The 22,233-nt window shown below is 38.7% G+C and overlaps 1 protein-coding gene across 1 annotated transcript in view; it reads right to left on the reverse strand.

Moving 5' to 3' along the window:
* cfap20dc (CFAP20 domain containing) overlaps positions 1-22,233 on the reverse strand; it is a gene marked incomplete at both ends in the record, with an annotated part of 42,144 nt that overhangs the window by 16,256 nt on the left and 3,655 nt on the right. The window contains 4 exons of the mRNA XM_079841188.1: positions 8,032-8,169; positions 15,633-15,746; positions 15,906-16,085; positions 18,555-18,692. Of these exons, the coding sequence (XP_079697314.1) occupies positions 8,032-8,169; positions 15,633-15,746; positions 15,906-16,085; positions 18,555-18,692 (570 nt within the window). The remainder of the gene's footprint in view (positions 1-8,031; positions 8,170-15,632; positions 15,747-15,905; positions 16,086-18,554; positions 18,693-22,233) is intronic.

A 22,233-nucleotide genomic window follows, 5' to 3' on the forward strand; every position in this document is an offset into this window, starting at 1 on the left:
ATGTGTGTGTGTGTGTGTGTGTGTGTGTGTGTGTGTGTGTGTGTGTGTGTGTGTGTGTGTGTGTGTGTGTGTGTGTGTGTGTGTGTGTGTGTGTGTGTGTGTGTGTGTGTGTGTGTGTGTGTGTGTGTGAGAGAGAACGGTAAAATAGGACAATTTGCGCTTGTAACAGGGTTCCCACTCTTTTTCAGCAACCATTTTCCAGTACTTTTTCAGGACATTTTCAATTTTACTACGGTGGGAATAAAAGACAAGGATCATGCCAAAGATTGCTTTCGAAGTCTTTAAAAGCCATCCAGTTTATTGCCATTACTTAACAATCCAGCATTTTTCAATATGAGCTCTTAATCATACATTATGACTATGGAAGCTTGTTTGCACCACAGAATAGAAAGAAAAGGTAATTGTGACTTTTTATCTCGCTATTCTGACTCTTTCGCAATTGCGAGTTTACATATTTGTGATAACGCGAAAATTTACGCGATTCTTTTTTCCTCAGAATTGGACTTTATAACTTGCAATTGCAGTTTAGATCTCACAATTCTGAGAAAAGAAGTCAGAATTGCAAGATATAAACTCGCAACTGCGCAAAAAAAGTCAATTGTGAAGAAAAGGTCAGAATTGCGAGTTTATATCACGCAATTCTGACTATATCTTGCAATTCTGACTTTATAACACACAAATGTGACTATATCAAAATGATGTGAGTTAGCAGCTTATGAGTTAACATTCAATGCATACATTTGAGCAGTTATAGCATTAGCTATTAAACATCATTATTCAAAATACTACTCACATGTATCAAACTCAGCATTCATGTGCTTTTTGCAACTAGCGCTAATTGTTTGGGCCAGCGATAAACTCTTTATGCTCGGCTAAAGAAATAACTATTTTTTTAAAGAATTTTCCCAGACAACAACAAGATTTTCCAGGACATTTTACATTTTCTCTCATTTTCCATGTGTTTTCCAGGACTGGAAAATTTGTCATCAATTTTCCAGTTTTTCAAGGTTTTCCAGGATGAGTGGGAACCCTGATTTCAAAGTGAAGGCTTAGAATAGACCCTATACTTAAAAGTGCTCCTTTTTTCCCCTTTTTGGACAACCAACCAATCACAGTCTTCAAAAGTCATGCGTAGCAACGGGGTCAGCCCCGCCTCTTCACTAAGATAAACGTTTTTGTATTTTCCTTGCTCAGAGTTGTTTTCAGATCGGTCCCTTAAGCTAAGACTCCTACGTAAAAGTTTTTAAGCTAAATTAGGAGTTTTCTGAGAGGACTCTTAGAATCTTTATGAATACGGGCCCTGATAAACAAGATTTCATTCATGGTGTCCTCTACAGTGGACATTTATGAAATCAATGCCCTGTTTTGTAACAGAAAGTCAAATTTTGATTAAAACCCCAAAAAATTTTCCTGACATGTTGATTTATAACAAACAATTAAAAAATTTGTCAGATTTAAATAATAATAAAATATTATAATATTTCCATTAGAATGCTAAATTTGATCATTCAGTCATTTTTAAAGACCACGGAGAAGTTTTTGTCCTGGTAAAACCTCAAAACAAATGGTATCTCTGAAAAGAATGCGCTCCATACAGGACATCTGTACGTGGACAGTGGCACAGAGGAGGTTAAGACAAAAAGTATTCGAACACTTTCAAGATGTCAAACCAAGTATAATGCACTGAAATTCATTTAATTGTGTGACTTAAAGGTGGTGTACGTGCTTTCTGGTAACCGATGTTGATTTCAGCAAAATCAGCAAAACAAACACGCCCCTATTTTGATAGATCCGCCCCACACATACGTAACCCAGGCAACGACTATGGCGGAATCTATGCCAGCTGGCCGAGGCTATGATGCGTGTTACTATGGTAATCCAGGTCGAATGTTCAGTGAACAAGTCATCCCTTACATCCCAAAAACACAAACACTCATGAACAACTCGATAGCACGAGCACAACAGTCCAACTAACGGACATATTACAATTATGACAAGATTAGAGGGTTATATCGATCACGAAAAGAGGAAACAAACATATATTAGGAGTTTATTATCTTACTTTTCGGACACACTTTGGGAGCTGACGCTTGAAACAGACAGTGAGGAAGTTTAGACGCTCCAGGCTTATACGGTGTGGAAATGAATGGGTAATTATCATCGCTGAAGTGAACGACAATACGATCGCAAATGGACAAACAAGCGAACATGACACATGAGCATATTCAAGCAAAAGCCAGCATACTGTATATTAGTTCTGTGAAACAAAACAAAACCAATGTTGCTCGCCTATCGAGAAGAAATAAAGCAACCTCGGCCTTCGCTCCTTGAGTTCTTTCCAGCGCTGGAAAGCTGATTCGATATTTACACGGGTCGTTCTTCATGTCTGATCGTAAGCCTTCTTTTGTTCCACAAACATCTTCAACATTTGTTTTTATCTGCCATCTCTCTCTTTCTGTCGTCGCTTGGCTAATGTCCGTCCAGTGTCGTGTTTTTTGAATAATGACGTGCACTGGGCGCTCTCTTCTCCCCGTCATTAGTAGACACACCCCTTACTACTGATTGGCTATAAGTTTGTTTTGGTCCTCGGCCCGAGACACTTTACTAAAGCAGTTTCGAAACACCACTTACCCCACCTTTAAGCATCCAAAATTCATTAAAAAAAAAACTAAAATTTAAAAAAAAGTATCACAGTTTCCACAAATTCTAGGCAACACAACTGTTTTCAACATTGATAATAAGAAATGTTTCTTGAGCATATTTGAATGATTTCTAAAGGATTATGTGACACTGAAGACTGTAATGATGCTGTCTTTTAAAATCTTTTTTTTTTAATTATCTTACCGACCCCAAACGTTTGAAAGGGAGTGTGTATATATAATTTTAGGCCTTATTTTTAAAACAATTTCTTTGGTAATAACAGTAGTGAGGAAACAGAAAATCATTTGAGGAGAGAAATTTGCTTTTTTATTTAAGTGCCCCTTTTCTGTGAAAAAAAAGAACATTTGAAATCATGGCCTGATGGTAATAACATTGAGAAAACAATTACTACTTGTTCCTCTTTTTTCCATTGACTTACCGTCTCTATAAAGATCAATAATGGAGATCTAATTACTAAACATAATGTTTCGTCTTTCATTTTTATACCGGCACTCATGTTCCTCGCCTGCGTTCATTTTAATGAGCATATGCAAATAAGTGCAGAACCAGAAAAATTGAAGATTGAGATGAATTCTACTACGCTTGCCAACTGCCTGCAAGTAGGAATTTATAGGATACGTCCAAGCTCTTTCATTTGTGCTGGATTTGATAACTGCAGCATTATGCTTTAATTATGCCTTAAAATATACATAAATGGGGATGATGCATTAAAACAATATTTTAAAGATGTGGATGGCAGGAATTTACATGTGCGGTCCTAAGAGAATAAATTTAAAATAGCACACTTGCCTGTTTGTGTTTGTGTGTGTGTGGGTTCGGGAATATTGGAGAGTGGGGGGGTTACTTTCTGGCTTTCCCACTGACACAAAAACAGCATCATTAGTAGATAGGGAGCACTGGTACAGTAAGACCATAATTCAGACGGGCGATGTGTGCCTGTGGGGTCTGCATGCCCTCATACTAAAGAGAAGACACCCAGAGAGCAGGGAGCAAAAGACACCACAGAGACCAAGTGATGAATTTGCCGTGTGCGTGTACAGAGCTTTGATCTACTTCAGCAAAACGCACAGCAGCAAAAAGTCTGACTAAACCGCTGTGAAGTTGTGTGAACTGTGAACCTGAGCTGTACTTTCTCGTACCTAGAGACAGGGACAAAGAAAGGGCATCGGAAAGCCGAACAAATTACTTTTACTCCGGCTGATGACTATCATCTTCCACCACAAATGCACAGGTCATACAGATGACACTACATTTCTCATAATGTTTTGTGGACTATTAGATGAATGCAATGTCATGATATCACAGCAAACAGTTTTTATTGCTCAGTGGTTGCTCTTTTGTAGCTCATAATTTAAAGGGGACCTATTATGCTCATTTTCAAAGACTTGATTTCGTTTTCGAACCGAGAATAGGTTTTCATGCTTGATTTATTTAAAAAAACGATACATTGTTGCAGCACCTCTCTTCTTAGTCTGGTGTTGTGTCTTACAATGTAATTCCTTATGCTGCCTCTAGAGACGCTGGATAGTAGGCGGGAGGAAAAGTTTGTGTACGACAGAAGAAGAAGAAGAGTTGGCTTAGCGTGGACATGTGAAGTTGCTGTTCAGAATCAAGCGGCAACCTCCCCGCAGTTTTTCTTGAAGCCAATACGGAAGTGACTTAAACTGCAATTCATCGACTGGCTCCAGTAGGGAGCAGAATCTCATTGAGCCCCATGTTAAAATGCCCATTTTTACAGCAGAAAAAAACATGTTTACAGCCTGGTACAAATTGTGGTTTTGGTCTATACGGCTAATTTTGCCCTTCATGACAACTGTGAGGAGGGTGAATTTTTTTATAACTCATTCGTTTACATTATATAAAGCCTTAAAGTTCTGCATAATTAAGGGCGTGGCCACTTTGAGTGACAGGTGGATAGCCGTTTGTCTGCTGTCTGTTAGTCATCACGTCACCTCAGCTCCGCCCACGTCCTGCCTCTTTGCCCATTTTCAGTTATCCGGGAGTGGCGCGCGATGACGCGCTGCCAAGATGGCAACGACCAGCTCGACCCTACTTTACGCTTCAAAACTGCTCTTCAGAATCCTATGGGTGACGTCACGGACACTACGGCCATATTTTTTTTACAGTCTATGATCAGAATAAAATATGAGATCTCCGAAGATACATATGGTGTCGTGCTTCTACTTCCAACAGATCTAACATCTACCAATAACGCTCCGTTTAGTTTCGGTCTCTATGAAGCCCCTCCTTCTGAAAAGCACAGTGTTCTCTGATTGGTCAGCTGGACCAATCTGTGTTGTGATTGGTCAACAACTTTGAGTGTGTTCCAGAAATGTCACGCCCCTTACAATAAAAGCGAGTTTCAACACACTACTGACTAACTCAAACAGGACGTGCTTTTGCGTGTACCTTGGGTGGTAATTTATTAAAATGAGGAATATTTTGAGTTTGTGACATGTACGTTTGCGGATACGGAAGACTACAATCGAGGCATTTCAGGGAGTTCAGAAACAGCGCTTACTGATGTAGAGAATAATTCCCTTTGGAGCAAGGCCAAAACCATGTCATTGGTAACAAAGTTTTCATTTGTTTGTTTTTTTGGTATAATTAAATTACATGACTACATAATTATCACCTTTCACAATTTTCACAAATAATCACATAATTAAAATACATATTTAAAGGATTAAAAGGGATTTAAGGGAATAAAGAAGAAATAGGAATGGTAAAAGACATTCTAGATCTAATTATAGCCTATAGTTGTATAGTAATCCATTTATAATCCATGGCTAGACGACTGGGTCAGAGCATCTCCAGAACTGCAGCTCTTGTGGGGTGTTCCCGGTCTGCAGTGGTCAGTATCTCTATCACAAGTGCTCCAAGGAAGGAACAGTGGCGAACCGGTGACAGGGTCAGGGCCAAGGCTCATTGATACACGTGGGGAGCGAAGGCTGGTCCGTGTGGTCTGATCAAACAGACGAGCTACTGTAGCTCAAATTGCTCAAGAAGTTAATGCTGGTTCTGATAGAAAGGTGTCAGAATACACAGTGTGTCGAAGTTTGTTTGCGTATGGGGCTGCATAGCCGCAGACCAGTCAGGGTGCCCATGCTGACCCCTGTCCACCACCGAAAGCGCCAACAGTGGGCACGTGAACATCAGAACTGGATCACAGAGCAATGGAAGAAGGTGACCTGGTCTGATGAATCAAATTTTCTTTTACATCACGTGGATGGCCGGGTGTGTGTGCTCACCTGGGGAACACATGGCACCAGGATGCACTATGGGAAGAAGGCAAGCCTGCAGAGGCAGTGATGCTTTGGGCAATGTTCTGCTGGGACAGCTTGGGTCCTGCCATCCATGTGGATGTTACTTTGACACGTACCACCTACCTAAGCATTGTTACAGACCATATACACCCTTTCATGGAAACGGTATTCCCTGGTGGCTGTGTCCTCTTTCAGCAGGATAATGCACCCTGACACAAAGCAAAAATGGTTCAGGAATGGTTTGAGGAGCACAACAACAAGTTTGAGGTGTTGAATTGGCCTTCAAATTCCCCAGATCTCAATCCAATCGAGCATATGTGGGATGTGCAGAACAAACAAGTCCAATCCATGGAGGCCCCACCTCGCAACTTACAGGACTTAAAGGATCTGCTGCTAACATCTTGGTGCAAACAATTTGGCCATTTCCAATTATTGGGAGGTCCCCCTCAATGCCTATGGTGGTTACGGCCCTGCTTTGGAGTGACTTTTTGCTCTGTAACTTGACAGACATTTTGCATGCTCAAACAGCAACATTAGACAATAAGAAATGTTGAAAATTTAAAAAAGCATAACAGGACCTTTTTAAGTATCAACTTATTTCACCTAAGATTCCTTATGCGACATACTGTCTGAAAAATGACCTAGAGGAATAACATTTATATTAATTTTACTTAAAAAATATTTTCAAATAATGTGGTTTTGGAAGAATTTGATGAGAAATCTTGGCAAATCTGAGCACAGTTTTAGACACTATTAAGACACTTTTGAAGGTCTAGCAGAGACTTATCACTAAGGTCTTTTCTCAGCTTAAGCTGGATACTTCAGCCATCTCTATTTTTGTCCCCATTTATTTTCATTGATGTCTAAAGAGAAAAAACTGAGATACAGATATCTCATTTGTCATTTCCTGTCTAATTGGTTGTTTTGAATGGCCTGTGTTTTGTTCTGTTTGTTTTGCTCCCATGCATGGATCATAAAGACGTTGTCAGCTAAACAACTCATTACATATTAAGATGAAATACGAAAACGGCAACATAATGGCCATGTCAGATAAAGTGATGTAAAGGCTCTATTAAGCTCTTCACAGAGTATCATTTCGTCTAATTAAAGCATGCACGCTCACAGAGCACCTCTCAAGAGTTGCCTTCGCTCTTGCCATTCCGAGGGGTTTTGCATATTTCGATTCCTGGCACGTTTTGAACAGGCTTATATTGTAATCACCTTTTCTAATTGCCCACGGTGCAAGCTTGCCTGAACCCAAGAGACTTCTTTCTGACCTACACAGTGTACTTAATGTCCCATTACCACTAATGAACTCTCTTCCCTCTGCTAAAGGGAAGTTCGAGTTAGACCTACTCCGCAGGATAGGATTGTTAACGTGGAACAACTGCTCGTGTTCTTGGTGTTGGCATCAAGGCGGCTTCCAGAATCGCTCATTTGGTACGTTTAGTTTGCTAGGCCTTTGGTAATCCAAGACAAGTAGAGCTGAACTCTGTTGTGTGAGATTCGATTTAGAAACATTTTGTAGTTGTATACATGTTTCATTTACATTTAGATTCAGACTATTCCATATTTATGATAATTGGAATTGTATTATTACAAGAGTAGGCAATGTTTTTTATGAACACTTTTTGTTATACTGGTTGAAACTCTTTTCACATCCTGATAGCAATTAATAATAGAAGAGGTTTTGAGACGCTCAGAAGAGAGGGTGATTTCAAAGCTAGCTTGCTATTGCTAGCCTCTCCGAAATTGCCTAGAAAATGTGAATGATGCCTTCCTGTGCAAAAGGGTGTTGTGCGTGGTTGTCAGGGCATCGCAATATGGTATTTAGGGTGTTCTGGATGTTTGTCAGGGTGTTGCTAATTAATTGCTAAGGTTTCCTGGGTGGTTGATTGATATGTTTGCAGGTTCCTACTCTATGGGATTTTCTTTCACTCGTTTTATCACCCATCAGGTTAAAATCATGCCTGATCACTTAAACAATTAGTTAATCATTTAAAAAGCAGAGCCCCTCTCCTAAACAAGCCACACATCATTTATGTTATGAGTTACTTCAGTTTAAGTATGCCCACTATGACATGTAAGGAACATAATTACTCACCTTGTAAATTTGGATTGGTTAATTCATCTTCTGCTGTTAAATCAGAGCCCAGAAGTGAGGTCTGAAGTGAGGATAATGCATTTTTTCCTTGAAGCTCAGGTCCCTCTGGGTTCGGGCTAATTTTGCCACCTTCTTTATCTTAGGGAGTACATATGAGACTAAAATAAAATCCAATGACTTTGTAGTAGCAGCAGACTTCAAAAGTCAACAAGGAATTCATTTTAAGAGAACTCTTGGCATGAATCTCTAGGGTGAAAATCATCTGTCTGATTAACATTTCTAAAAAAAAATCCAAGTGCTGATTTTGATTGCCAAATGCAAAAAAAATTATACTGAAAACATAAAAAGTCCCAAAAAATGTATTTGTACAATTAAAATATAATGTAACATCTTACCAACAACCTTATATACCTATACAGTATATACACTCACCTAAAGGATTATTAGGAACACCTGTTCAATTTCTCATTAATGCAATTATCTAATCAACCAATCACATGGCAGTTGCTTCAATGCATTTAGGGGTGTGGTCCTGGTCAAGACAATCTCCTGAACTCCAAACTGAATGTCAGAATGGGAAAGAAAGGTGATTTAAGCAATTTTGAGCGTGGCATGGTTGTTGGTGCCAGACGGGCCGGTCTGAGTATTTCACAATCTGCTCAGTTACTGGGATTTTCAAGCACAACCATTTCTAGGGTTTACAAAGAATGGTGTGAGAAGGGAAAAACATCCAGTATGCGGCAGTCCTGTGGGCGAAAATGCCTTGTTGATGCTAGAGGTCAGAGGAGAATGGGCCGACTGATTCAAGCTGATAGAAGAGCAACTTTGACTGAAATAACCACTCGTTATAACCGAGGTATGCAGCAAAGCATTTGTGAAGCCACAACACGCACAACCTTGAGGCGGATGGGCTACAACAGCAGAAGACCCCACCGGGTACCACTCATCTCCACTACAAATAGGAAAAAGAGGCTACAATTTGCACGAGCTCACCAAAATTGGACAGTTGAAGACTGGAAAAATGTTGCCTGGTCTGATGAGTCTCGATTTGGTTTCTTGAACATGACAATGAGTTCACTGTACTAAAATGGCCCCCACAGTCACCAGATCTCAACCCAATAGAGCATCTTTGGGATGTGGTGGAACGGGAGCTTCGTGCCCTGGATGTGCATCCCAAAAATCTCCATCAACTGCAAGATGCTATCCTATCAATATGGGCCAACATTTCTAAAGAATGCTTTCAGCACCTTGTTGAATCAATGCCACGTAGAATTAAGGCAGTTCTGAAGGCGAAAGGGGGTCAAACACAGTATTAGTATGGTGTTCCTAATAATCCTTTAGGTGAGTGTACATATATATATATATATATATATATATATATATATATATATATATATATATATATATATATATATATATTTATTAGGGCTGTCAATTTAGAATGTATTAACGCATTTAACACACCTGCCCCACCCCAGACCTACGTAGTTCATCTTACATTTCATTCAGTTGATTGGTCATTTGGTGACGGACATGAAGCAGGGCAACAACTTACTGTGTGATGGAGCCTTTGACTATAGAATGCAGTTAGAATGGCAAATGTGCCCCTGTATGTTTTTTTTTCTTCTCATATGTATATCATATAATATAGTTAAGAAATAACCTGTCACACGAGTAACAAGCGCAATATCACAAGTAGGGCTGTACGATTAATCAAAAAATAACCGAAACCGACATTCAGAACCTCTAACCAACGTATTTTTTCCCATGTCGGTTATTTCGGTTTTCACGTGACTCTGCCCCGTCAGTCACATCAAGTGCAGTTTGAAGGCACACAGATGCAGGAGCAGTTATCTGTGTTTATAGATGCCCAGAATCACTATAGTAGCTGCATGTTTTACACAGTTTATACACGTAAGTTAATTGCTGTTCTTATAGCCTATGCGCTGAAACACACACACACACACACAGACGGCGCGCGCAAGCCCCGAAGCCGCTTTAATTTTCGTGCTCATAAAGTTTGTCAAGTAAATGCGTTTAAAGGCTTGCCAGTTTCAACATTTAAAGCGATTGTGCACTATTCAAAAACAACAATACGGAAAACTTCTCCGTTCAGTGCTTAGCTTTTTTCAGTGACACAGAGCCGAGCCCTGTCGCGTCTCTGAAAACGCGCACGCCCTGAAGGCAGACCTGTCACCTGCGTCCTCACAAAGCTGTCATTTGTAGGTGGTTTAAGCCCTGCCAGTTTGAACTTTAAAGCAAGTTTCGACCATCAGATGTGTATTATGTTGAACTAATGCCTGATATATTTTGACAAACGAACACTCAGACAGAAGCTGTGACTAAAGTAAAGTCACTAAAGTAGCTTAGAAACTCAACCGTTATAGATATACATTTAATACCTTTGAAGTACAAACCACAGCTTCATAATGAATAGAGACAGTGGCCCTCATTTATCAAAAGTGCGTACACCAAATTTCCAGCGTACACCTGGCGTACACCCAAAACCACGGTGACTTTGAGATTTATCAATATGGACGTTGGCGTACGGCACGCTCAAATCCTACGCCAGCTCAGGAGGTGGTGTACGCACGTTTTGAGTTAGTGCGAAAATGCGCAGAAAAACAATTCCTAACACCACAAAACGCACTGACAAAGATATGCTATATTATGACCCACTGTAAAACAACAACAACAACTAAAGCCCTATTCGCACGGGATAAGTAGGCTATTATCTGGGGACCTCGTGTGATTTAGAAAAGACTCCCCCACATCTGAATTTTGCGTGGCGCATTCGCACGGGATAAGCTGTGATTTTACTCGAATTTACTGACTTATCTTCCGGATATGATGTTACTTGAAAACGTTTTTTCGTTATATAGCTGTGTGAAATTATAAACAGTCGTATCGATATCATTTTGATTGTTTTATAGTAATACACATAATTTCGTTCAGTTAGAGAACAGACGCAATTAAAAACGTAACTGAGCAATAATAACAATATACGACGGAAGATTCAGTTTCAAAGCTAAATGTAAAAGTGCCCATTTAAGCAAGTTGTCATTGTACTGTTCTGTTTTTGTGTTTTTCATTAAGAATAATATTAAACACACCATTCAAGCAATTTACTCCCAAATTGGTGCTCATTCTAAAAAGTGAAAGTAGAATCCGTGCGGGAATTCATAATGGTGCGCATTATATGCAGCCTAGCTCCATTCTTCGTGAAAGATAAAGATATAAATGCGTACAGGACACAAAAACCTTGCAAAAATGATATACGATCCGCCTAATCCCGGCCAAATAGATGCCGATTCACTCTGGACTAATATTATCACAGGACCTCTGTGTTTGGCGAAATATGGTAGGTCATTTGCGGGGGAATTTTTACTTTACATAGCCTATTACAGACATGGCCGATTCGCACGGGATTAAGATCACAGACATTCTCTGCAATTATTACAAATCACCAGAGCTCCCCACATAATACTAATCCCGTGCGAATAGGGAAGTATAATTATAAACTTCAGTGTTTATTTTTGTGCAAGATGGACTTCAATGTTTAATTTGTGTGACTTAACAAAAGCATTTGATATGTATTCCTCCAGTTGCGAGCCTGTGCGCTTTACCTGATGTTGGTTAGGCCCGGCAGCTGCGCACGGACTAAGACTGAAAATAATTCAGACTGCCAAAATAATAAAAATGACATTCTTCTTCTTTTAAATAATAATAAAATAAATAATAATAATAACGACATTCTTCTTCTAAATCCAATAAGCGTCATTAATAATACAAATCATAATAATAATAATAAGAATCTTACAAATTGTCATGCAATTATTAATGTGAATGAATGGTACTCCACATCACATCATCATCACTATTGTACACCCCAATACATGTGACGTGATACGAAATTAAATGCATATTATTTCAAAACACATGCTGTAAAATAATGAATTGTGATAGGTAATTTCTCATCCAAACAGCTATTTAAACTGGATTTCCACCATACACCTTTTTGTGGGCGCCTTTAATCCCACTCTTTAAACTCCCAAATAAATTTGTTTTTGTTTTTTTCCACTTCTCTGGTGATGGTCTCGATCTCCACGTCGGAGAAGTTTCGCTTCTTTGCCGTCTTCCGTGTGTCCATGGCGTAAAATGAGGGCGTGGGGGAGGCAGAGAATTGAATATATAGGGGCGTGTTATTCTAATGACAATCGTTTTCAGCCGCAGCATTTATCAAGGGCAGGTATTGCGTACGCCTGGATTTCAGAGGTGCGCACAGCTTCATAAATCAGGCGGTGAGAGGAGTGTAAGCATAATCTTACGCCAACATATACGCCCGTTTCTACGCAAGATTGATAAATGAGGGCCAGTAAGAGTAATTCACACACACAATGGCCCTCATTTATCAATCTTGCGTAGAAACGGGCGTATATGTTGGCGTAAGATTATGCTTACACTCCTCTCACCGCCTGATTTATGAAGCTGTGCGCACCTCTGAAATCCAGGCGTACGCAATACCTGCCCTTGATAAATGCCGTGCTGAAAACGATCGTCATTAGAATAACACGCCCCTATATATTCAAGTCTCATGCCTCCCCCACGCCCTCATTTTACGCCATGGACACTCGGAAGACGGCAATGAAGCGAAACTTCTCTGACGTGGAGATCGAGACCATCACCAGGGAAGTGGAAAAAAAAAGTTTTGTTTTATTTGGGAGTTTAAAGAGTGGGATTAAAGGCGCCCACAAAAAGGTGTACGGTGGAAATCCAGTTTAAATAGCTTTTTGGATGAGAAATTACCTATCACAATTAATTATTTTACAGCACGTGTTTTGAAATAATATGCATTTAATTTCGTATCACATCACATGTATTCGGGTGTACAATAGTGATGATGATGTGATGTGGAGTACCATTCATTCACATTAATATAATTGCATGACAATTTGTTAGATTCTTATTATTATTATGATTTGTATTATTAATGACGCTTATTGTTATTTAGAAGAAGAATTTCGTTATTATTATTATTTATTTTATTATTATTTAAAAGAAGAAGAATGTCATTTTTATTATTTTGTCAGTCAGAATTATGTTCAGTTCCAGTCCGTGCGCAGCTAACCGGGCCTAACCAACGTCAGGTAAAGCGCACAGGCTCGCAACTGGAGGAATACATATCAAATGCTTTGGTAAAGTCACACAAATTAAACATTGAAGTCCATGTTGCACAAAAATAAACACTTAAGTTTATAATTACTTCCCTATTCGCACGGGATGTGGGGAGCTCTGGTGATTTGTAATAATTGCAGAGAACGTCTGTGATCTTAATCCCGTGCAAATCGGCCATGTCTGTAATATGTAAAGTAAAAATTCCCCCGCAAATGACCTACCATATTTCGCCGAACACCGAGGTCCTGTGATAATATTAGTCCTGTGCGAATCGGCATCTATTTGGCCGGGATTAGGCGGATCGTATATAATTTTTGCAAGGTTTTTGTGTCCTGTGCGCATTTCTATCTTTATCTTTCACGAAGAATGGAGCTATAGGCTGCATATAATGCGCACCGTTATGACTTCCCGTGCGGCCGCGCGGATTATAGACTACTACTTTCACTTTAGAATGAGCACAATTTGGGAGTAGCCTAATTGCTTGAATGGTGTGTTTAATATTATTCTTAATGAAAAACACAAAAACAGAACAGTACAATGACAACTCGCTTAAATGGGCACTTTTACATTAGCTTTGAAACTGAATCTTCCGTCGTATATTGTTATTATACGAAATTATTTGTATTACTAAAACAATCAAAATTATATCTATACGACTGTTTATAATTTCATACAGCTATATAACGAAAAAACATTTTCAAGTAACATCATATCCGGGAGATAAGTCAGTAAATTCGAGTAAAATCACAGTTTATCTCGTGCGAATGCGCCACGCAAAATTCAGATGTGGGGGAGTAATTTCTAAATCACACGAGGTCCCCAGATAATACTTATCCCGTGCGAATAGGGCTTTATTTGTTGTTGTTGTTGTTGTTGTTGTTGTTGTTACAGTGGGTCATAATATAGCATATCTTTGTCAGTGCGTTTTGTGGTGTTAGGAATTGTTTTTCTGCGCATTTTCGCACTAACTCAAAACGTGCGTACACCACCTCCTGAGCTGGTGTAGGATTTGAGCGTGCGGTACGCCAACGTCCATATTGATAAATCTCAAAGTCACCGTGGTTTTGGGTGTACGCCAGGTGTACGCTGGAAAATTGGTGTACGCAAGATTGATAAATGAGGGCCAATCACTCTCTCAGTAATGCATTCAAATAAATGTAAACTGCTGAAAGTGAACCGTTTCCTTCAAGTATTTTAAAATCACAATGCACTTTTTCATTAGAAAAAAAAATTCCACCTTTAATAGTAGAAAATATATACAGTACAAACCTTATCAGTGAACTTACTCAACCTTATGAGGGCAAAAAAAAAAGAAAAATAAAGAAAGAAAAATAATCGTTCATTAATCGTAATCGAGGTCAAATGTTCAATTAATCGAGGTTTTTATTTTTGGTCAAATCGTTACAGCCCTAATCACAAGAGTGCTGTTTTTGTCGCAAATATCATGAGTGCCAATGGGATTCTGATTTTATACAACAGTTCAATAAATAAGTTTCTTTTACCTATAAAGCCATAGCAGAACAAGCAACACAGTGGTGTTTCTGAATGAATTTGTGTTTTGAAAGAATCGAGGGAATCAATGATTCAATGGCCCATTCATAAAGAGCCATTTACTTCATTCCTGAATGAATCAGCCATTGGAACAAATCGAATAAATTAATGACTCAATGACTTACTTATTTAGACATTTACCACCACCTACTGGCAGTTTTACTTTCTTATTTAGAGTATCGTAAAAAAAAAATCCATATTAATTAAAAAAAAGTATTGTTCAAAAAAAAAAATTTTCTAAAGCTACTTTTTGTAATGTTTATTTTGTGCTTTTCTCATTTAACACAATAAGGACTTTAAATTATCTTTTAAGGGTAATTTCTCAGCCAAATGTAATGTGCGATTAATTTGCGATTAAGTAATTAAATTGATTAAAAATGTTATTCGCTTGACAGCCCTAATATATATATATATAAGACATTAACACTTTTATTCAAAAAAAGGACACAATAATTTTATCAAATGTGACAGTAAAGACATTTATAATGTTGTACAAATGATTTCTATTTCAAATAAATGCTGTTCTTTTGAACTTTCTATTCATCGAATAATCTTGAAAAAAAAATGTATCATGGTTATCAAGCTTGAAATGTTTCTTGAGAATTAAATCATATTTCTGAAGGCTCATGTGACACTGAAGACTGGAGTAAGGATGATGGAAATTCAACTTTGCTATCACAGGAATGAATTGCATTTTAAAATATATTTTAAAAAACAAAACTTTAAATTTTAATAATATTTCACAATATTACAGTTTTTACTGTATATTTGATCAAACAAATGCAGCCTTGGTGAGCATAAGAGACTTTTTTTAAACACGTTTTTTTTTTTTTTAAAAAGGTGGTATTTACTGAAATATACTTTAATAAGGTCACCTGTGTTTGATTTTTCTCTCCTTGTATTGTGGATTCTCTGTGGTCTCCTAGATCCCATTCTCTCAGTGGATGGCCTTTCAAGTGGAGGTCGTGGCTGCACATTTTCAGCTCGGGCTATATTTGGAAACATAATACAGTACAAAAAGATTGCTTTCCCCAGACTACATCAGCTCATGTATCAGTACTAAAATCTAATCTTTGAACTAAAATTTTCATTAACCTCATTAGATACTAGATGTTATGTGTCAAGAAAATAAATAAATATGTATTTGCCTGATGGTAAGTTGAGGCTCAATTCAGACTTGGATCTTTCTTCTTTCCTGTTTGCAGATGTGCTGCTCTTCCTGGCGGTGAGCGGAGGAGGGCCGATAACTTTTGACCCAAAAGCAATATGGGAGGAGTCCTGGGGTGCAGCACCCCTTGTGAAGGATGCCTTGATGCTACCTGTCTCTTCTAGTAAACAGACATGAAGAAAACGCTTACCAAATCCTAGCTGCTATACATAACCCTAAAGCCTAAGCAAATTTCTAAGACCTCTAAATTATCAACATGATCAAAACTTTGCTGAAAGATCTGTTGTAAACAATCTACTGTATGTCTTTTGTCAACTGATTGCTATTTATACTTTTTAGCAAGTAAGTTAGTTTGTAGGTTATATATATACACTATGTTGCCAAAATACATTTTTGCCTCCAAATCATTGAATTCAGGTGTTCCAATCACTTCCATGGCCACATGTGTATAAAATCAAGCACCTAGGCATGCAGACTGCTTCTACAAACATTTGTGAAAGAATAGGTTGCTCTCAGGAGCTCAGTGAATTCAAGTGTGATAGGTTGCCACCTGTGCAATAAGTCCATTCGTGAAATTTCCTCACTACTAAATATTCCACGGTCAACTGTTAGTGGTATTATAACAAAGTGGAAGCAGTTGGGAACAACAGCAACTCAGCTATGAAGTGGTAGGCCACGTAAAATCACAGAGCGGGGTCAGCGCATGCTGAGGCGCACAATGTGCAGAAGTCGCCAACTTTCTGCAGAGTCAATAGCTACAGACCTCCAAACTTTGTGTGGCCTTCAGATTAGCTCAAGAACAGTGCATTGAGAGCTTCATGGAATGGGTTTCCATGGCTGTGCAGCTGCATCCAAGCCTTACATCACCAAGTGCAATGCAAAGCGTCGGATGCAGTGGTGTAAAGCACGCCGCCAATGGACTCTAGAGCAGTGGAGACGTGTTCTCTGGAGTGCCGAATCACACTTCTCTGTCTGGCAATCAGATGGACGAGTCTGGGTTTGGTGGTTGAACAATACTTGCCTGACTGCATTGTGCCAATTGTAAAGTTTGGTGGAGGGGGGATTATGGTGTGGGGTTGTTTTTCAGGGGTTGGGCTTGGACCCATAGTTCCAGTAAAAGGAACTCTTAATGCTACCAAGACATTTTGGACAATTTCATGCTCCCAACTTTGTGGGAACAGTTTGGGGACGGACCCTTCCTGTTCCAACATGACTGTGCACCAGTGCACAAAGCAAGGTTCATTAAGACATGGATGAGTGAGTTTGGTGTGGAGGAACTTGACTGGCCTGCACAGAGTCCTGACCTCAACCAGATAGAACATAGAACTCATGAATTAGAGCGGAGACTGTGAGCCCGGCCTTCTCGTCCAACATCAGTGCCTGATCTCACAAATGCGCTTCTAGAAGAATGGTCAAAAATTCCCATAAACACACTCCTAAACCTCGTGGAAAGCCTTCCCAGAAGAGTTGGAGCTGTTATAACTGCAAAGGGTGGGCCAACTCCATATTAAACCCTACGGATTAAGAATGGGATGTCATTAAAGAACATGCGCATGTAAAGGCAGGCGTCCCAAAACTTTTGGCAATATAGTGCATGTCTGCTATAAATCAACCATAAAACCAGAATAAAATAGAAGACATACATCTATGGTTCTTGTTTATGTAGAACTTTTAATAAATCAAGCTAAATTTCTATTCAAAGATGGATTGTTTCAACCCAAATTAACCCCTGAATATTCTAACATCTGCCATTCAAACAAAGTAACAATGTATTAACATAGTTAATGTAATATTGTTTGTATTTAGACTAACAATATCACGACATTCTTTATGACAATATGACTGCTTTCATATTCATAATCCTTGTAATTGTGAGGCCCTTGCCATCTGTTGGTTTGGAATTGGCATATTTTCAATTGTTATTTAGCGCAAGGCTGCAAGAAATAGCAGTGTTAAGGTCATGGCAACCTGGCAACAAAACACAAAATACTGCCATTTGTCATTTCAGCATAACAGCCAGCTCGGGATCCAAAGCTGTAAGCTACAACTACATGGTTTCATACACAAGGCCCACAGTGTTTTGATACGTTGTTGCTAGGTGATGAAACAGGGGGGAAATGATTGATGTAGAAGGAGAGGCTGCGGTCTTTTGTTGCAATATTTGTATATGTAGAAACATCTCATATGATCTCATTACAGTCCAACACCTCTTGTCAGTGATTGACCTCTTATTATATTAATATCTTGCTAGGGCATTATTTGAGTCTTTTTCTAGAATCTAAGGGTGAGATGACAGCAGTCTGGCACTGTGATGTGAGGCTAACAGATGTCTGGATAAATAAAAACTGTAAGAACGGCTATGAAGGTCTCCCTGGGCTGGCAGAGTGGACAGGTATGTGACTAAAGAGAGATGATTAGAGCTCTCTTGGCAAGAGGTGTCTCTTGTCAGCAAACTAACAGACAGCAAATAGCAGGAGAGTTCTGCAGAGGGGACTGACCTTCTGTTTAGCGAAGAGCATGAGAAAAGCACAGAACTTTAGTTGAGTTAAACCCTCGAAACGGAATGCAAAGAAATGAATCAAAGAAGGGAATTACATTGAACAATGAAGTATTTGCATGTGGAACTTACCAGTGTCGGAATTTGCAGGTCCTCCCTTTAAATCAGTCTGTCCCAGTGTCTTCATGTTCACCAGCTGGACAACATGCTGAACTTCACAAGGAAACTGGCAGTTCCTGGGAATCTCATCTTTTGGACCATTTCTTATTTCTAAACCTAAACCTTGAGTAAAATACAAAAAGTTAAATGTTTTTAGCAATGAAAAAGCAATGTTGCAAAGATGCTTAATGTCAAAAATTAAGGCTATGCATTTTCCAGGAATTGTTTATCTTTTTCAGCAAAGGGTCAGTGCTGAAAACTTTTCAACCAAGGTCAAACAATATATTATTTATGCTTTTATATTTTCTGTGAGGTTTGCAATTTGCAACACTTGTCAGGGTTTTTACGAATATGAAATTTAATTTAACTTAAATTGATTGTTTAATTAATATTAAGCATTAATATAACTATTATAATTTTTAAATATACAAAATGTATTTATTTATAGCCTCCAAAAAGTTATTATTTACTGGTTTGCTTTTTTTTAATTGTTAAACGTATTTCTCATAAATTCAAGAAAAAAATTTTAATTAATTTTTTTAATGTCAACAATGTCATAAAATACGATATTTTACGATCTTTGAGAAAATGGAATTATATCTTTTTTTAATTTGCCATGCTGCAGAAACTGTTTTTTTATCTCTTAGGAGACAAAATTGTATGGATTTTTTTTTCTGTAATAGAAGGAAAATCATGCAGTAACAGGTTTGCAAAAAAAAAAATGTGGACACTGTTAAACATCACATTTAACATTATATTTTGTGCCTTTCTGCTCTAATTAAAGTAATGGGACACCAAAGTGTACCCTATACATAGAAAGTGCCACTTTAAACTTTTATATTTTAAATGGGACCTATTTTGCCTGGGTTTACTACAATAGGTTTTCATGTTTGATTTTTCAAAAAACTAAATGTTCATATATTTCACATTATTGCAGCACCTCTCTACCCAGTCTGTCAGTAACGCTCGGTTTAGTTCTGTCAGGAGGATCACTATCGTCAAGATGATTGACAATTAGCATATGATTTGGATTGGTGGTATGGTTCTGTTCTAAGCAAGAACCCATCCATGCAGCCTAGCATGGATAAGAGCAGGGAGCACAGCAATAACCCCCATAGGGTAAACAGAACCAACAACATAAATGTATTATATGTTATCACCCTGTAGCCCAAGACTGGTTGCCAATGAAGCTAAGCAGGGTTAATGGTCAGTACCTGGATGGGAGACCTCCAGGCAAAACTAGGTAGCTGCTGGAAGAGGTGTTAGTGAGGCCAGCAGGGGGCGCTCACCCTGTGGTTCCTCCTTACGCCCCAGTATAATGATGGGGACACTATGCCTCGGTTTCACAGACAGGGCTTAGACTAAGCCAGGATTAGGCCTTAGTTCAATTATGGTATTTAAGTTGCTTTTATAAACCTACCCTAGAAAAAAACATTACTGGTGTGCATCTTGAGACAAAACAATGGCACTGACATATTTTAAGTTACTTTCAGTTAAAAAAGCTCAAACATGCATTTTTGTCTAGGACTAGCTTAAACCTTGTTTGTGAGATTTGATATATAATCAAAAAGCACCGTCCTTGAACCAAGGTCCTGACTCTCTGTGGTCATTAAAAATGTCCTTCGTGTAAGAGTAGGGGTTTGACCTGGCATCCTGGCCAAAAATTTGCCCATTGGCCTCTGTCCATCATCATGGACTCCTAATCGTGATTGGATTCACCACTCTGTCTCCTCTCCCCCAATAAGCTGGTGTGTGGTGGGCGTTCTGGCGCAATATGGCTACAGTCGCATAATCCAGGTGGATGCTGCACATTGGTGCGATTGAGTATGTAAAGCGCTTTGAGTACCCAGAAAAGCGCTATATAAATGTAACAAATTATTATTATAATTAATTTGAATTATTTGAAGAGGAATATCAGAAAGCCGAGTCTTAACTATGGATGAGAGGAGGAGCTGGGGATGGAGGAGGGTATGAGCAATGCAAAAAACTGTCAGAACCAAACTCTACGCTTGAGTTCCTGTCTGTATGAAACCCCTCATTCCAATGCTCTGATTGGTCAGCAGGACCGGTGTGTTGTGATTGATCTAGCGCTTTGAATGCGTTTCGGAAATGTCACGCTCCTTACCATAACCATGAGTTTCAACCAAGCCTGTAGGACTCCTCTCAGAAACTGAAGCCTCTGCGCCTTGATCGCCCCCAGGTGGTTGGTCCCAGTATAGCTCATAACCCCCGCCCCTCAATGTTTTATAATGGACGCGAGACAAACTAAACAATCAAATTACACTTCAAATATTTTTTTCCAAAAGTTGGTTTCCTGTCATTGTAGGCAGTTTTTATCACGCTGATTTCATTTCAAGTGTTCGTTTTTTAAATACGTTTAGTTTTAGGGAGTTATTTGATGCTATGACGACAGCTGAGATTGACGGCTTCTCTGAGTGAAGTTGTCACTGAGGCACTAACGGACTTTTTTCTGGATTTTTGAGAGGAGATTGGAGCTTTAGCTTTAACTGTTTATTTCACATCAACATAATAAATTGTTCTTCATCTGCGAGAGTGTGCGCGGGCTTTTGATTTCGCACCTCTACTCCCTGCTCTCTACCGCGCAGATTCCAGTCCTGAGATCACTTCTGCGCAGACTCAGTCCCAAGATGTCAGCGCCATATTCGGATCTCCTCAGTTATTTCAGCGGAAGCCACTGAAGTCGCGTCGTCCATAATTTTTTACGGTCTATGGTTTCAACACACTACTAACACAACTCAACCAGGGGCGCGTTCTTCGTACGTTGCTTATTACATCTGAGATGAGTTGACAGATCCCAGATCTTTTAATCGTGATAACTGTTCTCTGGCTAATTTGGTTCTTCAAACGAATTTGCGGATTGGATTAAAATATATGGATTAAATGATCTAAGATCACTGCGCGTTCTTGTGTTCCCTGAAGAGGGCAGATGCATCGATACTCGAAACCACGATCAGCAATGCAGCGATTGGCTGGCGTCAAGACAGCAACGCAATGACATCATATAATTAAAAAAGCCACCTGGCAAAAAACTTGACAAATTACACAAAAACCCCACGAATTTCTGGACCTTTATAAGGAAACAGCCAAACCACCCAACCAACAGAAAAGTTATTATAGATAAATGATAAATGTTTTTTTAACATGATTACCAATTATTTATATTCACGATTTTATACAGTATTTGTACACCCTTTACATTTTTATTTCAATGTTGTAATTAAATTTTTTATTCAATTTGGAGCAGATTTGTAACGTGACAGTATTAAAGTTTCTTAAGGGTCAAGATCAAATTCTCTGCATCTCTTGCGCTGCATCAAGCCACTCCTATAATATCCGTCATCACTTAAATTAATGCACGGCTCAGAGTAACTGTACAACATGTGTGTAAACCTCCAATAAAATTATAAAGTAATTATTCCATCACAAATAAATCGCTCAATCAAGTGGCTGTGTCTATATTATTATATACAACATTATAATATTATATACATTCTCATATACATATACAATATAACATTTTTATATTATTATTTAAAATTATTATTATTGCCCCTGGTTCAGTAATGAACTCTTGTAATAAAGCAGCAGTGGCTGGGACAGATTTTAAGTATCACCTCAAGAAGCAATCTAA

This window comes from Gobio gobio, assembly GCF_949357685.1.
Source record: "Gobio gobio genome assembly, chromosome: 17".
Lineage (NCBI taxonomy): Eukaryota > Metazoa > Chordata > Actinopteri > Cypriniformes > Gobionidae > Gobio > Gobio gobio.